Source organism: Caretta caretta, chromosome 8, assembly GCF_965140235.1.
Source record: "Caretta caretta isolate rCarCar2 chromosome 8, rCarCar1.hap1, whole genome shotgun sequence".
NCBI lineage: Eukaryota > Metazoa > Chordata > Testudines > Cheloniidae > Caretta > Caretta caretta.
In genome coordinates this window covers 51,904,244-51,921,232 of record NC_134213.1, presented here as the reverse complement: position 1 = coordinate 51,921,232, position 16,989 = coordinate 51,904,244, and the positions used below count along the sequence as shown (strand labels likewise).

Here is a 16,989-nt window from a genome sequence, read left to right as displayed (position 1 = left end):
CAGAGACACATAGCGAGAGATGGATGCATTGCCCCTTTAAATACGCTGACGCCACTCTTATGTACACTGCCCTTTTAAGTAGATCAGCAAGCTGAGACTGCAGCTGCTGCCAGCAAGCTCCCTCTGTCCTGAGCCCTGTCATGTGCCCCACCAGTTCTGTGGTGTGATGGGGTAAAGGAGCAGGGGGAAGAGGTACACTCTGACATTAGCACCCCTCTTTCCCCCTCCCCCACATCCCCGCACAGCAAGCAGGAGGCTCCCAGGAGCAGCTCCAAGGCAGAGGGCAGAAGCAGCGCATGGCATTGGAGGGAGGGACAGCTAAACAGCCCAGTAATTGATAGCCTGGTGGACAGCTGCCGCACAGGGAACTTAGGGGAGTGGGGAGCTGATGCGGGGCTGCAGGTCCACCCTGGTTCCAAGCCCCAACCAGCTAGCTCCAATGGGCTGCTCTTCCTGCAAGCAGTGGACAAAACAGGCAACTGCCAAACAACTTTATAAGGGAGCATTGAGCAACTTTAAACAAGCATGTTCTCTAATTGATCAGCAACGTAACAACGAAACAATGTTAACCAGGACGACTTTAAGTGAGGAGTTACTGTACAAACAGAGTAGCAGGGAAGAAAAGAAAGTTACAAAGCAGAAATTTTCAGGGGCCTGTCTGCTCTTGACTTCATTAGTACCACCTGCAGATACCTCTATCAAAAATGTGAATGTTCTTCAAACGTAAATATTCAAATACTTTGCTGATCTAATCAGAGCAAGTATAATTCCTTCCTCTTCCCCTGTAGTATAAAAGAGCCATCAGTTACAGTAAAGGTAACAAGTTATCAAAATAGCCTATATTCTTGCTGAAATAAGTCTAGTAACTATCTGATGCTAGGTTTACACTACACACTTACATCAGCATAACTACGTCACGCAATCCAAGCCCATACATCTACACTGTTTTTTTTTAGCCCCATAGCATGACCCTGAATCAGCTGATCCAGGCTCTGAGGCTTGCTATTGCGGGTCTTTTTTGCAGTGTAGCTATATATCCTTAGCCTCCAGAATATTTAGTATTGGGCAAATTTTTCAAACTCTATTTATAAAAAGATCACAAAGGCATCTTAACTGAATGTAGTAGAAATGGATGGGCTACTAATCCAGTGGGCATCTAGCACAGGATAAGGAACTTAAGTCTTTGGAGCACATATCTAGTATAGACAATGAAATTAAATCAATTTTAAAATCAGTTTAGTTAAATTGGTGTATAGCTATAATTAATGCACATAAACCAATTAAACCTATACTTGCATTGGTAAGTTATCACTTTAGCTAAATTGATATCAGCAATGGTTAAACAGGTGTAAGTACAGTAGAACCCTGTTTAGCCGACCCTCCATTATCCGGCTTTCAGAGCACACAGGTCCAGAAGTGGGTGCACTCTCCTGTGGCCACTAGATGGCACTGAAGCCTCGCACTTTCCCATTCTCGTGATTATCTGAATTTTTGATTAATCAATGTGGCCCTGGTCACACTCCCATTTAGATTGGATAAACTGGGTTCTGTAGTAGGTCTTACATTAGGGGGTTTGAATGAGTTCAAGTACACTGATTTTTAAATCAATTTAGTTAACAAGTTAAGCCTTGTCTAAACTGGAAAAGTTAAGACAACGGTAGGTGTCATCCTTGGGACAGGAGATCTGCATAAAAGGTGACATTTACAGTTAGTTTTCCATCAGGTGTCATGTTATTCATGGTCAAAAAACTTCATAAGTGTGCACAAACAAGGTAAATATAAGCAGGCTTCTGCAGCAAGAACATAAATACAGAAAAGTATGCACAAAATTGAACAAGTCACAGCAAATTCACACATGATGCAGAGGGTTGTATATATCAGAGGAACCCTGCACTGTAATTAATAAGAGCTTTCTTCAGATCAGTAGCTTGTTTACATAACAGGCCAAAAACCTGCCCACCCCAAGGAGTCATGCAGCTTCCCTCTCTTGGCAACTAGCATCTCTGTTTCTCACTGTAGATGCAAGACAAACACTGGCCACTCTTATAAACTTTACAATCTTTTACAGGGATTTCTTTCAGAAAGGTGTAGTAACACATTTCCAAGAAAAAAAACAAACATGGATTATGTGCACAGCATATCAAAGTGTTACGATTATGTATTCATATTACTATTAATTCCTGCTCTACTGAGGTTTAAGATTTAACCAGATAAATTTGCTCCCTGCCATAATCTGGCATTTGGTGTATAAGGATTATGGCCGCAACATTTAAAAAACAAACAAAAAAGTCATCCGCCTTTACTTGAGTTATATTGGATGAAAAATACAGAAGCGTAGCAATTTTCTATATATGAATAGCTCCAAATGCCAGAGGGGATGTCTTAGAGGTCTAAGCATTACGTTTAAAATATAGAGCCTCTCAGAAGGCACAGTTCTAATCCTTGCATGGTTGCCTCAGCTCTTCATCATTCTGAGGCAGGCAAACTGCATTCTGTACAGTTTAGATTTCAAATGAGATTTGAGGGAAAAAACCCAAAGTTTTGTCTCTTTCTGCAGACCCCAAAAATACCAGGACACATTTTGCATCAGACAAGTGCTGGCCTTGTGCTGCACAGCAATTTCATACTGCCATCCATACCAAGAGTTACTGCGTTTCAATGGAATATAATTTGTAAAGCATTTTGGGACTAAAAGGTGCTCTACAAATTTAATATTTTCTAAAAACAAGAAATTACAATTAAAAAGTCAATAAGGTTTAATTAACTTCCCTGTAAATAACTGCAATTCAACTACTTACTGCTAATAATCACAGCAATAACTGACAGTGAATCAGTGCACCTGACTTTCACTCTTGGATTCAAATATGGGCTACACCAAAAGTTGGGTGCTCTGTCTAGACTTCAGCAGACCCTTCTTCGTGTCACTAAACTAACCTCGGAGTTTTGCAGTCTCAGCTCTGGAAAGGTTTATGTATTGTGGAGTGTTACTAATATTGTTGCAGGTCAGAGCTGAAGTACAATAGAAAAGCCTTGTGGCTATATTTGCACAATACCCTCCTGTAGTATATGTGGTGGTAGTCAATTCTCTCAGTTCAGTGTTGTTAAAATTCACACACAGAAATGTAGAATTGTGCTTAGTGCTTAGATTTCATTAGAATTTATATTGCATCTATTGGAGATCTCTCAATCCAGGTTTATTACATTTTTGGCATATATGGTTTGTTTAACATACACACTTAGAAGATGCTAATTAAAAAAAAAAGAAATACCAAAAAGTAATGTATCAATTCTTTTAGATCCTTGGTCTGTATAAAACAGATTCTGAATGTCATTTGCACCTCAGGCAGCCATTAAGAGCTATGAAAATCAAGACATCAGCTCATCCGGATCTCTCTGTGTCAGACATACTGCATGCATGCCCGTGCTCTCACTCTCTCCCACACATGCACACGCCAATTTGACAGAACCAAAGCTGAAGCTCCCATTTTTTACTCCCCCAACCAGACATGTTGTTAGCTAACTGGAGATGTACATTTTGCACATGCCAATAAGGCACAGAAAGACAAGTCTGTTAGGAAAAGTCTTTCATCAAGACAGAATATCCACATTCATGGAATATAGACATGGGAAGCTCCATGCTGCAACTCCCCACCTTCGCTTTCAAAAGGATATTCCTCACAGGCAAAGTCCTCTTCAGCATATTGTCCAGCTAGAAGGCATGGTAAGCCTATTTCTTCAAAACATCTGCCCCTTTCTTAAGTATACCATTAGCTCAATGCACAGATTTAACCCAGACTGGTGCATTGCAGATTCCTTCACTGACCAGGTCACAAACAGCACTTCTTTTAAAACTGAGGGTTTTTTCCAGTCATGAAAGAAGTTGGATTCCTTTATCAAATAATCATTCAAGACACTTTATTGCACAGAAAGGACTGCAACAGACTGGTGCACACAGTAAAGCTATTGTCTAAACAGGTTTATTCCTCCGTCACAGAAAGTATTCATCTCAACTGGAACATGCAAACAGCAAGGCTTGGCTCTGATCATTACAGATACAGAGAATGTTATGGATGAGGAACAGCAGTTACTGAATTAACCCTTGACATCTTTCTTTAGTTACTGTTCTCTCCCAAGTTTTTTACCTGAAGGAAAAGCATGGACCGTGTGTTTCCTTGGTGCAATTATCTTCGAGCGAGAAGTGCTGAGCAGTAGCTTGCAGACACGGATAGTGGAGGCACATTCCAAGCAGCAATCAAACGAAGTAATACTTAACTAATGTTCTGTTGCTCACACCATTTCCAAGCCCCTGGACACATTCTTTCAAACAGTACTGAGACAGGATTTCTGACTAGTCACCTGATAGTATTGTCACCTGACTAAGTACCGGATCTGGCACCAAAACAGACTGTTGCCTCATTTTTACCACTTATCCCCTTGCACGGTGGATCAGGTGAAAGTGGAATTTTCACTGTTAAAATGAGTTCCACTCTGAGTAATTCAAGTATGAAAACATCACTAGCACAGAAAGGATGAATTAAAAAAATCCATCAACTGTGTGGACTTTTGGGTGTTTGAGCTGGGGAACAAGCAGTTAAATACAAAGTCTGAATGCAAAAATATTAGCTTTGGTAGATTTCACATTTTTGCTTTTTCTGGACCCTCTTTTTCGGGGCTAAGAACAATTTTTTTAGCTCTAGTGTGTTGAGGCAGACAACGTAATTAGCCTGGTTTTCATAGGTGCCTAGCACCCATTCCTTCTGATTGCGTCAACAGTAACTGCAGGTGTTCCGCACCTTTGAAACTCAGGTAGCTTATTCAGATGTCTAACTTTAAGCAATCAAGTTTGAAAATTCTGGCTAGGGGATCTGCCTGGGACCCTGAAGTCTAGTGGTTCAGGTGACCTGGGCTCTAATCCTGCTTCTGACATTAACGTTGATTGATTTGGGCACATCAGACAATTCAGCCTCAGTTCCCCCATCTATAGTACAGGAGCAATGATATTTAATAACTTAATAGGAACACTGAGGGGCATTTAGAACTCCATGTCTACTGCAGTACGACAACGCATCAGCGCAAGTGACCACGATGCATCTTTTTGATAAGCTGTCATGCAAGGCTCTTTACACTAAATAAATCCACAAAAATTGTCATTTTTTCCTCCTCTTCCCACTACTTAGCTTGTCCACCTGCCAATTTTGCCTTCCTTATCCAGTTTTCCTGTGTTTTCCCCACAGGAGTTCAATGGGTCTCTTGCACCTGCTCTCCCCCTACTGCTTATAAGAGGGCGCAAGGGGCAGGGAGAGGGAGATCCTTCACCACTAAGGATCTTCCCTCAGACAGTGCAGCAGACGGGGCTGAAACGTTGTCTAAGGAACTGTGTAAGGTGGTGGGGGGACCCTAACTCCTAATTTCTATAGGAATGGAACCCTGCTCCTGGATAGCTTAGCTGCAAAACAGGGGAAGATAATTATTCTGATTGTTTATATTATGGTAATACAGAGAAGCCCTGATTAAGGCTCCACTGTACTAGGCACTGTATACATATAAACAAGACAGCTCCCGCCCCACAATACACACTCTCTATTATACACATCAGAGGTGGGCAAACTATGGCCTGCGGGCCACATCTGGCCTGCGGGACCATCCTGTCTGGCCCCTGAGCTCCCGGCCGGGGACGCTAGCCCTAGGCCCCTCCCCTGCTGTCCCCCATCCCCTGCAGCCTTAGATCACCATGCCGCCAGTGGTCTGCCACTTCTGCAGGGCAGCGCGGTGGCGTGGCTGCGAGCTCCTGCTGCTCTGAGCAGCATGGTAAGGGGCAGGGGGTTGCAGGGGGCAGTCAGGGGACAGGGAGCAGAGGGCAGAGGTTCTGGGCAGGGTTCGGTCAGGGGACGGGGAAAAGGGGGGGGGGGGGTTGGATAGGCATGGGAGTCCCAGGGGACCTGTCAGGGGGCAGGGGTGTGGATAGGGGTTGGGCAGTCAGGGGACAGGGAGCAGGGGGGGTTGGATGGGGGTGGGGTCTCGGGGGGCGCGGAGTCCTGGGAGGGGGCAGTCAGGGGACAAGGAGCAGGGGGGATGGTTTGGATGGATCAGGGGTTCTGAGGGGGACGGGAAGTGGGAGGGGGCAGTTAGGGGGCAGGGGGCAGGTTGTTTGGGGGGCACAGCCTTCCCTACCCGGCCTTCATACAGTTTTGCAACCCCGATGTGGCCCTCAGATTTATAGAGGAATCTGGAGGATAGCAATGCTCATTTTTGGAGGATCTGCTCCAAAATGGATAGAATGGGTGAAAGCATGAAAGTGCTTGAATGGGTGGGAAAAGCTAGCAGCGGTGAGCAGGGAGGACATGGGAGTTAACAGCTCAGTAATGTGCAAGAATTGGCAGGCCTGCCACCCCCCACAGCTCCCATTGGCTGGGGGAGAGGGACAGAGATACCATCACTAGTCACCGGGCAGAGTCAGCCATGAAGGCAGCGTCCCTTTTTTCCCCCACAATGAATATAAACAAGCCTAAATACCGAACACAACTATCTGATGCACACCTTGCTGCAATCCTGAAGAAGGTTTCAACTGCTCAGTCACTGAGGCCAAACATCAACAAACTGACAGAACTGAAGTGTTGCCAGGTGTCTGGCAAACACTAAAAACTCTCTGGCAAGCGAAGAATTGTGTAAAGTTGCATGACAGTTTTATTATTTCGAAGAAATTCAAAATAAAAAATACAATATCAACATTTTCTTTTCTGAACACCTTCTTCAGTGACATTATTGGCCCGCTGGGAGGATTTGAGGACTGGCATTGGCTCTAAGGTAAATTGAATTTGAGACCCCTGGTCTAATTGACAAGGTGGTGAAAGGAAATGCAGTGGAGGAACTCAGGGCTTGACTACACTTGCAGATGTAGAGCGCTGGGAGTTAAACCAGCCTTCGGAGATCGCAGAAGGGAAAATGCTGCAGTGTGACATTACGCTGTCAGCTGCATGCACAGTGGCATGGCCACATTAGCAGTTCTTGCAACGCCACAGAGAGCAATGCATTGTGGTAGCTATCCCAGTGTGCACGTGGCTGCAGCGTGCTTTTCAAATGGGGGGGGGGGGGTGGAGTGTGACAGGGACTGTGTATGTGGGGGGAGAGATAGTGTGTTTTGGGGGGCAGAGAGCGTGTCAGCATGCTCTTTTGTAAGTTCAGACAGCAGCAGATCCCCCCATCCCTCTCTCACACACTCACACTCTAATGGTTTGCTTTGTCCCGGAGCAGATAAGCATGTTGGCTATCAGAAACAGAGCTCTGAAAGGGGATATCTGCATGCCTGCAGCTGAGTTCAAAACAATGACAAGAGTGGCCACTTGACTTCAGGGAATTATGGGATGTTTCCGGAGGCCAATCACAGCGCAGTAATGCAACACGTCGTCCACAATGACACCTGGGCATTTCAGCCGGGGCACAGCAAGCTTTATGCTTCTTGTGGAGGAAGATTATCAGGAGCGCTCCCGCTGCAGAGTCCAGGCGCTCTAAGTGCCTTGCCAGTGTGGACACTTCGGGAGTTAGGGCACCCAGGGCAGATTTAATGCGCTCTAACTTGCAAGCGTAGCCAAGCCCTCAGAGTGAGGAAGCTAGCTGCTTTGTGGAGCTCCTAAGCCTTCCAGCAGTGGCAGTCTCAGTCCTCCAGGCTTAGTCTGTCCCTGCAAGCCTCTGACTGCTTTCCCAAGCAGTGTTTCAGCCCTCCACACATGGACATAGGCATTGCTCACCCAGCCAACCACACAGAAGAATAAGCTCCCCTCCTGCAGAAATGGACCACCATTTCCTTGACTTCAGAGCTATGAGGGAGGGGTAGGCACTTGCTATGCAGAACTGCTACTGTAGGAGCTCCTGATAAGCATTTAGCTTACTTGCCCCAGGACCCCTTATGATTTGTGGCCATTCTCCCCGCCCCGCCCCCAACAAATTTAATATTTTAATTGTGCGGTGAACTGTTTGAATTTTATTGCCAAGGATGGGGAGGTGCAGCATACAGCTCCCCATTAATTTTATTTATACTGAATGATTTCACAACTAGCTAACATTGCTGCATAATTCTCATTGACTGCAATAGAATGTAAGCATGTGCTTAAAGTTAATCAATGCTTAAGTGCCTTACAGGATAGTGATGATTTAAGCACATGCTTAACTATTATCAATTCTATGTATTACTGTAGTACCTAGAGACCCTAATTGAGAGACACCACATTGTAGCTGGCACTGAGCAAACCAAACACTTAGTGAAGGGCAGTCCCTGCTCCAAAAAGCTTACAGTCTAAGTAGATAAAGGGTAGGAGGAGAAAGTGTGGCACAGAGCAGTGAAGTGACTTGCCCAAGGTCACACAGCAGGTCAGTGTTGCAGCTGGGAACAGAACCCCAGACTCCCAAATCCCAGTCCAATGCCCTATCCCCTGTGCCACACTACCTCTCCCATGCTTCAGGTGCTTTACTGAATCAGGGCCATAATTCAGAGCAGTTCCACTGCGTAAATCAGAAGGCCTTGTTATATAAGGTAGGTCTGATGCAGCATATAGTATTCGGGGCCCTAAGTATAGCTAAATTCCATTAGCATATAGCAGTATTAATGCCAGTGACAATGACAGAAGTGGGAAAGCCACTTCTGCATCATTCCCATCATCTCTCTCCTCTCCTGCAACATTCTGGAATGCACAAGTGTGAATTTGTGGAGCAGAAGTGGCTTTGCAAACATCCAGACAACTGACTGAAGCATAATTTTGTCTAAAAAATGCAAAATTTCCTAAGCGTGCTTTCATTTTGAAGTTCCATAAACCAAAAAACAGACAAATTTTATGAAAAAGAGTTTAAACAGATACACAGAGGAAACATCAGTGTCAGCCCCCAGCAACAACAGGCACACTAACATCAATTGGAGGGATTCCACTATACAAGGCAACAATGAAAACGAAGCAGGAAATACCGTTATTTGGACCTAAAGAAAGTATCCTGAAGATGAACCTGGTTCCTGCTTGTTTAGCCAGGAATCTGAGATAGACCCAAACCAAAACTGCAGATTTGGACACTCAGATGTAAGGGGGTTAAAATATCTATCGGTATTTGAATCTTACCAAATATGGGGGTCTTTGGCCTGCAAACTTGGATCTGATATTTTGATTTGGCTCATCTCTATTAGCAATATTGATCCTACGCAATTGAAACAGCAAACTTATACCAGCATTCCCTGGTTGTTTTAACATGGAAAAAATACTGTACGAATGCCCAGATGACTAATCAAACTGCAGTTTCTGCCACCACAAATTCTCCTAATTCCACAGAGACTCTTGTGTTCTCTCGTTCTTGTTCCTCTAAATTCAGTTTATAGATTAGTATATGAAGCATCCTAATTCAATAGCTATTGGGGCAAGCGGAGAATCAAAGTCACATCAAGTCAGGCATGTTTTAGATGTTATCAGCCAGGATCTTTTCTATTTCTTAGATTTCCTCTCCCAACTCCTCCCTTAAGAGCACTGAAGCACCAGACTCATTTACAACCGCTAGAAAGCGAGAGACAACTAGTAGTTAGACTGTTCCTGCCTTTTTGAAAAATGTAAAACAGAAATTCAGTGGTGGTGGTGGGTTGGGATGCTGTAATCTCACATTCAGAAACCCATTTAAATCACAAATGAAACGAACATGGGGAATTAAGGGTAAATTCTCAAATGCACCTATGTGATTTAGGAGTTTAAGACCCATTTGAAAGTTAGGTATCTAACTGTCTATATCACTTCTGAAAAGGCTATTTAGACACTTTTGAAAATGTTATTCTTAATCTCTAGTCATAAAACCGCAGAGTTTGGCACAATGAGGCAGCTTCTCCCATCTGGGAAAGGGTGGGATAGCAAAGGCTGAGATGCATGTTTAAAAAGGTGTTGAAATCTACACAGAGACTATTCACGCTTGACCTGCCTCTCTAGCCAGTGCTATTAATCCCTCTTTAAAGAGCACAAAAATTCAGCAAATTCATAGACAAAGATAAGATACTTTGCTTCAATAGGTCCAAATCCAATAATCTTTAGTTTCTATCTTCCAAAGGACTTCATCTCTCAATGGACTTTCCTCATTTGCATCAATTACAGCTTTTCTAAGCACCAAGGAGTCTTGAGAATCAACTTTGCTTTGTCTTACCTCCAATTAGATTTTCCAGACAGGCTGTGTTGTTACTAATTACAGGTTCTCCCTGGTATGGCAATTCTTTCCTGATAACTGAAGCACTAATTAAAAGAGATTTTTGCCTCTTCATTTCCCACCCCTGGGAATGAATTTGACAGATGTTGCCAAAACAAGGTTTTTCTTCAAAGTGCCACAAAAACTACCCCCAAATGATATCATCCAAACTTTGTAGATTTTATTTTGTGCAGTGGTTTGTTTTACATTTGATTGTGTGTGTGTTTCGGGGACAGGAGAAACATAGGACCCCTTCTAGAAACAGATCAGTGATTCTGTGCTACTGATCTGGCACATGTTATGAATGAGTGAAATTATTTTGGGCTCTTTCCATGTGGTTGATTAATAAATACCAATATGTAACTATAAAGCATGAGAAATTACTAAGAACATAACTGTCTAAAGAAGAGTTATAAGCTACCGAATGGCAGGACCTAAAGTAATAAGGAAGGTAACAGTAAAAGAGGAAATTATGAAGACACACTAATTCAGTCTTCTTCATGAAACTCATCCTTAAACTTCCTGTGTGGGTACCAGCACTGGAGGCTCATATTGCTCACGATATGAAGATTAGCATGTCAGAGACTTATGTTTTAGTGGACCGGTGTTAAACAAAATAATGGTTCATTTTTAGCAGATGAAACAGTGTGATATTTAAAATGGAACTACCTCTGAAGCTATGTGCTCTCATGGATGAGATCCTAGTGAGTAAGGGAGATATTGAGGGTCTGCTCACACCCTCCAGAAACAGTTTTTAATACCATACACAGTGGTATTAACCAGCCATTTTCACAGTGGATTTTAACTAGTTTTAACCTAATGCAGGAAAGCCTTAGTTAAACACAACCTGTGTAAAACAGGTACATAGAATAACCATGTGCAGCCTCTTCATAAACCGGGTAGCTTTCCTTTCAATAGATATTCCTTTAATATTTAGGATGAGCCAGAAGGTGAAGCTTTTTACACACAACAGACTTCTTCTATGCATTATGACTAAGGCTGCAAGTTTGTCACGGAGGTCAAGGATTCTGTGACTTTCCGGGACTTCTGCAGCAGCTGGTACGGCTGGCCCGGGGGCCACCCGAGCAGCTCAGGCAGCCCCTGGACCAGCCGCTGCTCAGGCAGTCTCTGGCCACCGCACCCCCATCCCCAGCAGCAGCAGGACTTTGGGTATGGGAGGGGGCTCAGGGCTGGGGTTTGGGGTGCGGGAAGGGGTGAGGGCTCTGGGTGGCACTTGGGGGGCTCCCTGGAAGTGGCAACATGTCCCTCCCTCAGCTCCTAGGCAGAGGCTGCAGGCACTGCCCCCGCAGCTCCCATTGGCCAGGAACTGGGGCCAATGAGAGCTGCGGAGCCAGTGCTTGGTGCAGAGGCAGCGTGTGGACCACCTAGGAGATGAGGGAGGGACACATATTGCCGCTTCCAGGGGGCCATACGTAGCTGGATTAGGGTAGGGAGCCTGCCAGCCCCACCGACTCCTCCCCCCCAGCACCAGCGGGGGTCCCGGGCTGCCAGCCACACTTGAGCACCCACAGCACCCCCGGGCCGCCCCCTCCCCCACAAACATTTAGGAGGCTATACAGTACAAGTGATGGACAGGTCACAGGTAGTAAACAAAAATTCATGGCTTGTGACCTGTCCATGACATTTACTAAAAATACCTGTGACTAAAACATAGCCTTAATTTTGACCAATCCATTGATTATTGTTTTTGTTCTTTTCAAAATAATCAAGATGCCCACCTTCTTGTGTGTTATCTTTGTGCCTGCAACAGATCTGCCCTGGGCTTCAGTTTCTTATTGATAGCATGGATAATATATAGTTACATACTTCATAGGATTGGTGTTAGGATCTTTGCACAGTGTTCTGATCACAGACAGCGGCATGAATCCTAAGAATTAGTATTATTACTAGTCATGAACTGAGCCCAAAGCATATGTATTATCTCATCATATAATGATATGGCATAATGTTTCGTCAATTGCTAAAGTCAATTAAAGGTTGGTTCAGTATAATACCTTGATGTACTCTATAAAAGCATAATTGTAGCACTGCAGTTAACTGATTACATAATGATTCTCTCATTTTTGATAGTCAAGCATGTACAGTAACCTTACGTACAGGAAAAAAGCAAATACCATTGCCATCCATTAACCCTCATAATAGATCCAGCTGTAAAAACTCATCTCTGGATAGTAACTTCAGACACTCTCAAGCTATAATGTCTGTTGTTCCCATGTCAAGCACATACTTCCTTAGGACAAGCGAGATACTCTTATCTGCTCTGCACAGCAATTTCATTGCTGGATAGTTTATCTGCCCCATTGTGCTTTACAGCTTTCGTGTCAATTCAAAGACTATTTCGGTCCAGTTGTTATCTGTACTGCTGGTGATACACTCTGCCCACTGCCATCTGTTTCCTTTTCTTTACAATGATTCCAAGTGGTTTACTTCATTGGTTTGCCCTCTGGCTCACTGTCTTGTTCATAAAAATATATTTCTCACCGTTCTCTCTACACCACCCCAGCTTCTTCAATCAGGAGGGATTTTGTGATGACTGATAAACCATGTCTCTAGTCAGCATGTGAAAAGTAAACAAAAGGAACCTGATCTACTACAGAGTGATCAGACATTAAAACCTTCCTACTTGTCCATCATCTCTGCCCTTCATTCATGATCTTCTTCTGCATGTCTTTCCTCCTCCCCTCCCGCTCTGTGTGCCCACACCTCTTTAGCTACTAAATTAGGTGGCCTATATGGTCCAGCAAAATTTTCATGATAGTTGTATACAAAATATGTAAAATATGGTCTGACTATGGGTTATTGTGTACTTTTCCTATGTACTTTTAATGGACTCTTGTCTGGCACAAGATGCTACATGTGCATCTAAGGTTGTAGGGAAAAATATATACTATTATTTGAGTATGTGATCATAGAATTACAATCTGTATTGTAAACACGTGCATACAAAGAAACAGAGTGAAATTTGCATTGCAATCTTAATTTTGGCATTCCCAGACTTTCAGGTGCTTAACGGTCAGGTATAACTTTCTTTAAACTTTATTATTATTATTATTACTATTATTATTATAAGAAAAAAGACTAGGAGTCTCATTCCTGAAGACTTCTAAACTCTTCTGACTTGCAACAAATTGTGTGTAATTTCCATTATCTGGAAATAAGTGTCTAGAAACCACATTTGTATTATTCCTATTCCTACACATTGGCATCTTCCCTTTTCATTTTCTAAATTGCATTTCTCTTTCCAAACCCCTAATGCAAGACCGAGAAAAAGCTCAAACCCCCTCCCATCAGGAAATTTGCTTTCAAGAAGAAAATGTGAGGTAGAGTGCTTCACAAATACAAGCTTAACAGCTTCTGAAACTGCTATTTAGCAATCTACAATAGATTGCTATACTGCATCTATACCCACGAAAAAATATCTATTTTTGAGCATTTTATTATCCACGTAATTATAGACTAATTTTTTTTAAAGTGAACACACTTGTGAAATTAAAACCCTTCTTTTATGTACTCTTCATATTTACATAAAGTCACTATCCTACCTAGTCTGCTGCTTAGAGATGTACCTGCAGCCTTTTCTTGCAGCTAACTCTCTTCTAGAATTGCAACTTTACAGCTAGGCAAAAGCAGAATTGTTCCTAGCCCCAGCAACAAGTGACAGCCTATTGCCAAGTCATACTCCATCACTAGTTGCAGATAAAAACAAGAATTCACTTTGCACTATTGCTGCCTCCTTCTACTATCCCTCCCTGCGCGGAGACCGCTCCCGGCTGACCGAAGAGGAGAGAGAGAACATGGGGAACTGGGCCAAAATGTGGCATTGTGGAAACCCTATCATCACAACTGGTCTTCTATTTTTAAGTTTTCCTTAGAGCCCTCCATTTCTGTCTCCTTTGATTCATTTTTCAAAAACTATGATTATAACCAACACTGGCACAGCCCCTTGCTCACAACTCGTTGGTTTATTTGGGAAGCTGTACCTTCAAATGGACAGTATTTCTGATAGTGTGTAATCAGGTCTGGAGATTAGGTGTAGCCCAATAGTCACTAAAATACAATGCCAAGGAGCTTCTAAAAGGCTTAAATAAGGTAAATCATAACCAAGTAACAGCTCAAACAAACAGCCAGGAAGAGCCACTTAAAACGGTCTGTAAAGCATGCAGCACTATTGACCTGGGCTCACAGATTCACAGTTATAAATCCCAGAGCTGCTTAGTATCCTCACAAATGCAGTTATAAGCCTCCCTGCTGTGCAGTATTCCCTCCCAGTATCCTCACTGATGTTCAGATAAATCCTAACACACTGAAGTCACTTTGTTGTCAGGCAATTATAAACAACAGTCACTCTCCTATGACCTCTGCTAACTCTTAGCTGAAATGCTATTGATTTGAGCAAACTGACTACGGCAATGCTGGATAGAAAACAGTTTCTTTAAAACAGAGAAATAATACATCTATAAATTAAAATTAGTACATTGCTTTTCTAATTTTGTAACTTACCAAGCTTAGTGGCTCCCTCTGGTGGATATTCAGGAAACTGACCCTCAGATGGGACACTTACTGTACGTCGCAGGCACCGCCCTTTGGTAGACTCTGCCTGCTGCTCCTGTACCCCCTCCACAGGCATCTACAGAAAAAGATACCAGCATCTTTAATCTGTCATTATACATGTCTTCTAATACTCAGTCTCAATGAGATTTGTTTAATTTTTCACTGATCTGGTAATAATATTCAGATAGGATGCAGCAGATCCAACCCAACCACAAAAATCTGGAGAGGTTACAATCCAGAAAAGGGGAAGTAAGTTTATTATAAAAGAAGTGAGCTACCAGGAAATGCAACTATGCAAAGAGACTTGTGCATAGCACACAGAGGTACATATGTCTGTGCCAAAAAGGCACCAAGCAACAAAAACAAACAGCCTATACAATTACAAGGTAAGTCTTGTACCTGGAAACTGGTTTCCCCATGACTGAGGGACCAAGAGCCATTGGTCTGAAGTGCTACTCATTTCCATACTGTTAAAATCAGGCAGAATTTACTAATCAGATTACAAGGCTTGTTACACCCAAGGCCTCGAGACTCTACAAAAGCATGAAGTAACTGTACTGCCAACAAAGACACACGGTCATTACAATCAACTATAACAGAGGACTGGAATCAAGATATGTGGATAGATGGACCACTGTTCTGATCAGTATGGCATACAAAAGGACAGAGGAACTTTTGAATGAAGGTTGTTACTGATGAGGAGATGGAAGATGTCTGAAATATTTTATGAATATTATATATATCTGTGTTTGATTGTTATAGCATTTGCTATACGATTACTAACAGTTAATGCAAGCTTATTCAGATTTATTTATTGCTAAGGGTTACACATGGGTTAGCATGCACACAGATAAGAGTGTGGAGAAACTTCTGATAGACACCCATTTACCAATAATTAATGGACAACAGAGAATCAACTGCTTGGAACTCTTTCTCTGCCAACCGAATAAATTGGTTTGGCCAAGTTCCGTAGAGGCAGGGAGACACAGAGATTTGGGACTGATGAAAGGTCTGCCCCTGAAGACAGGGACAGAGACTCAGGGACAGTGGGGAAGCAGACTGAGCCTCAGTTCCCAGATCTGGGGGGTGTCTGGATAAGCCAAATCTACCTAAGCTTTAGGTCAGCCCAATGCTCTGTTCTGGCTATTGAGACTGAATACTTTGTTTTGAAAAGCTCACAGCTCCTGAAGAGAAAATTGGCAGGGCTCTAACCCAGTCGGGTCTGCTAAGGAAGTCAGTCAGTTCACAGGGTGCTACAGCCCAGGACCCAGTCTGACAGTCAGGGAGGAAGCGCACAATTATCCCAGAGAGATGAAGGCAAGAGGTCTATCACCTGCAGGGTTGTACTCAGAGATACTGAGAGGCTGAAAGTGCAGCTATCCCTGAACCATGACAATTGGTTCCCCTTGTTGGACTACCCCCCTACGATAGGTAAACTGCTAGCAATGTCTATATTTTCAGTTGCTTATATATTTCCATTATAACCCACTATTTTCAGTTATTTAAATATTTCCTTAAGTTTCACTGACTGGGCTGAAATTTTCTGTGTCTAGTTTCTCCATAAGTTTGAGACAACTTTTGAGCTGTTACAGACTATAAGGAGAGCGAACAAAATTGTTCCTCAACAAACAAATTCTTGCAACCCTTTTTTGGACAGCTCTGCATATGAAATGACTGTAGGTAGAAAACTGATGTTTTCGCAGGGCAACCACTTTGTCAGTGGTTACTAAGCACTCTAGTGAAAACTGGCTGAGATTTGACAGAATTAGAAAAAATGCAAACTTCAGACATGCACAGCAATGTTTTTAAACAATCTTTTTTAAACAATGACTCTAAAGGAGACCTGGCCTCACGGGAAACTGCACTAGCAGTATACCGCCAATCTGGAATTATGCAGTTTTTTTCCCTTTCCAAATTACTTATTCTATAAATATTCTATTAAAAATTAACTATGAGATATTAATTCTGCAGAGATAAGCACTTAAAAGTCAAGAAATGTAACTTATTCTACCTTCTTGTGCATATGGCATTGAAATACAGTCTTTAATTGCATGATCACATAATATTTCACATTACACACAGGATCATGCTCTGTATACGGTTGTAGGAAAAAACTGCATCTTATAAATTTGTAGAGTGAAAAACTCAGCCTCATTCACTGTGCACCTTATACATAAATGTCTTTTATTGTCCCTATCTGGCATAACAGAGTAATAGTAA

The 16,989-nt window shown here is 42.8% G+C and overlaps 1 protein-coding gene across 9 annotated transcripts in view; it reads right to left on the bottom strand.

The window, feature by feature from the left end:
• RASAL2 (RAS protein activator like 2) overlaps positions 1 to 16,989 on the bottom strand; it is a 295,807-nt gene that overhangs the window by 129,748 nt on the left and 149,070 nt on the right. For 8 of the 9 annotated variants that reach the window (XM_075131485.1, XM_048860716.2, XM_048860717.2 and 5 more), the window contains exon 3: positions 14,719 to 14,845. In XM_075131485.1, coding sequence (XP_074987586.1) covers positions 14,719 to 14,845 — 127 coding nt within the window. Of the gene's footprint in view, positions 1 to 4,142; positions 4,167 to 14,718; positions 14,846 to 16,989 lie in introns of those variants that run through there. The other variant, XM_075131490.1, reaches the window with a different exon arrangement.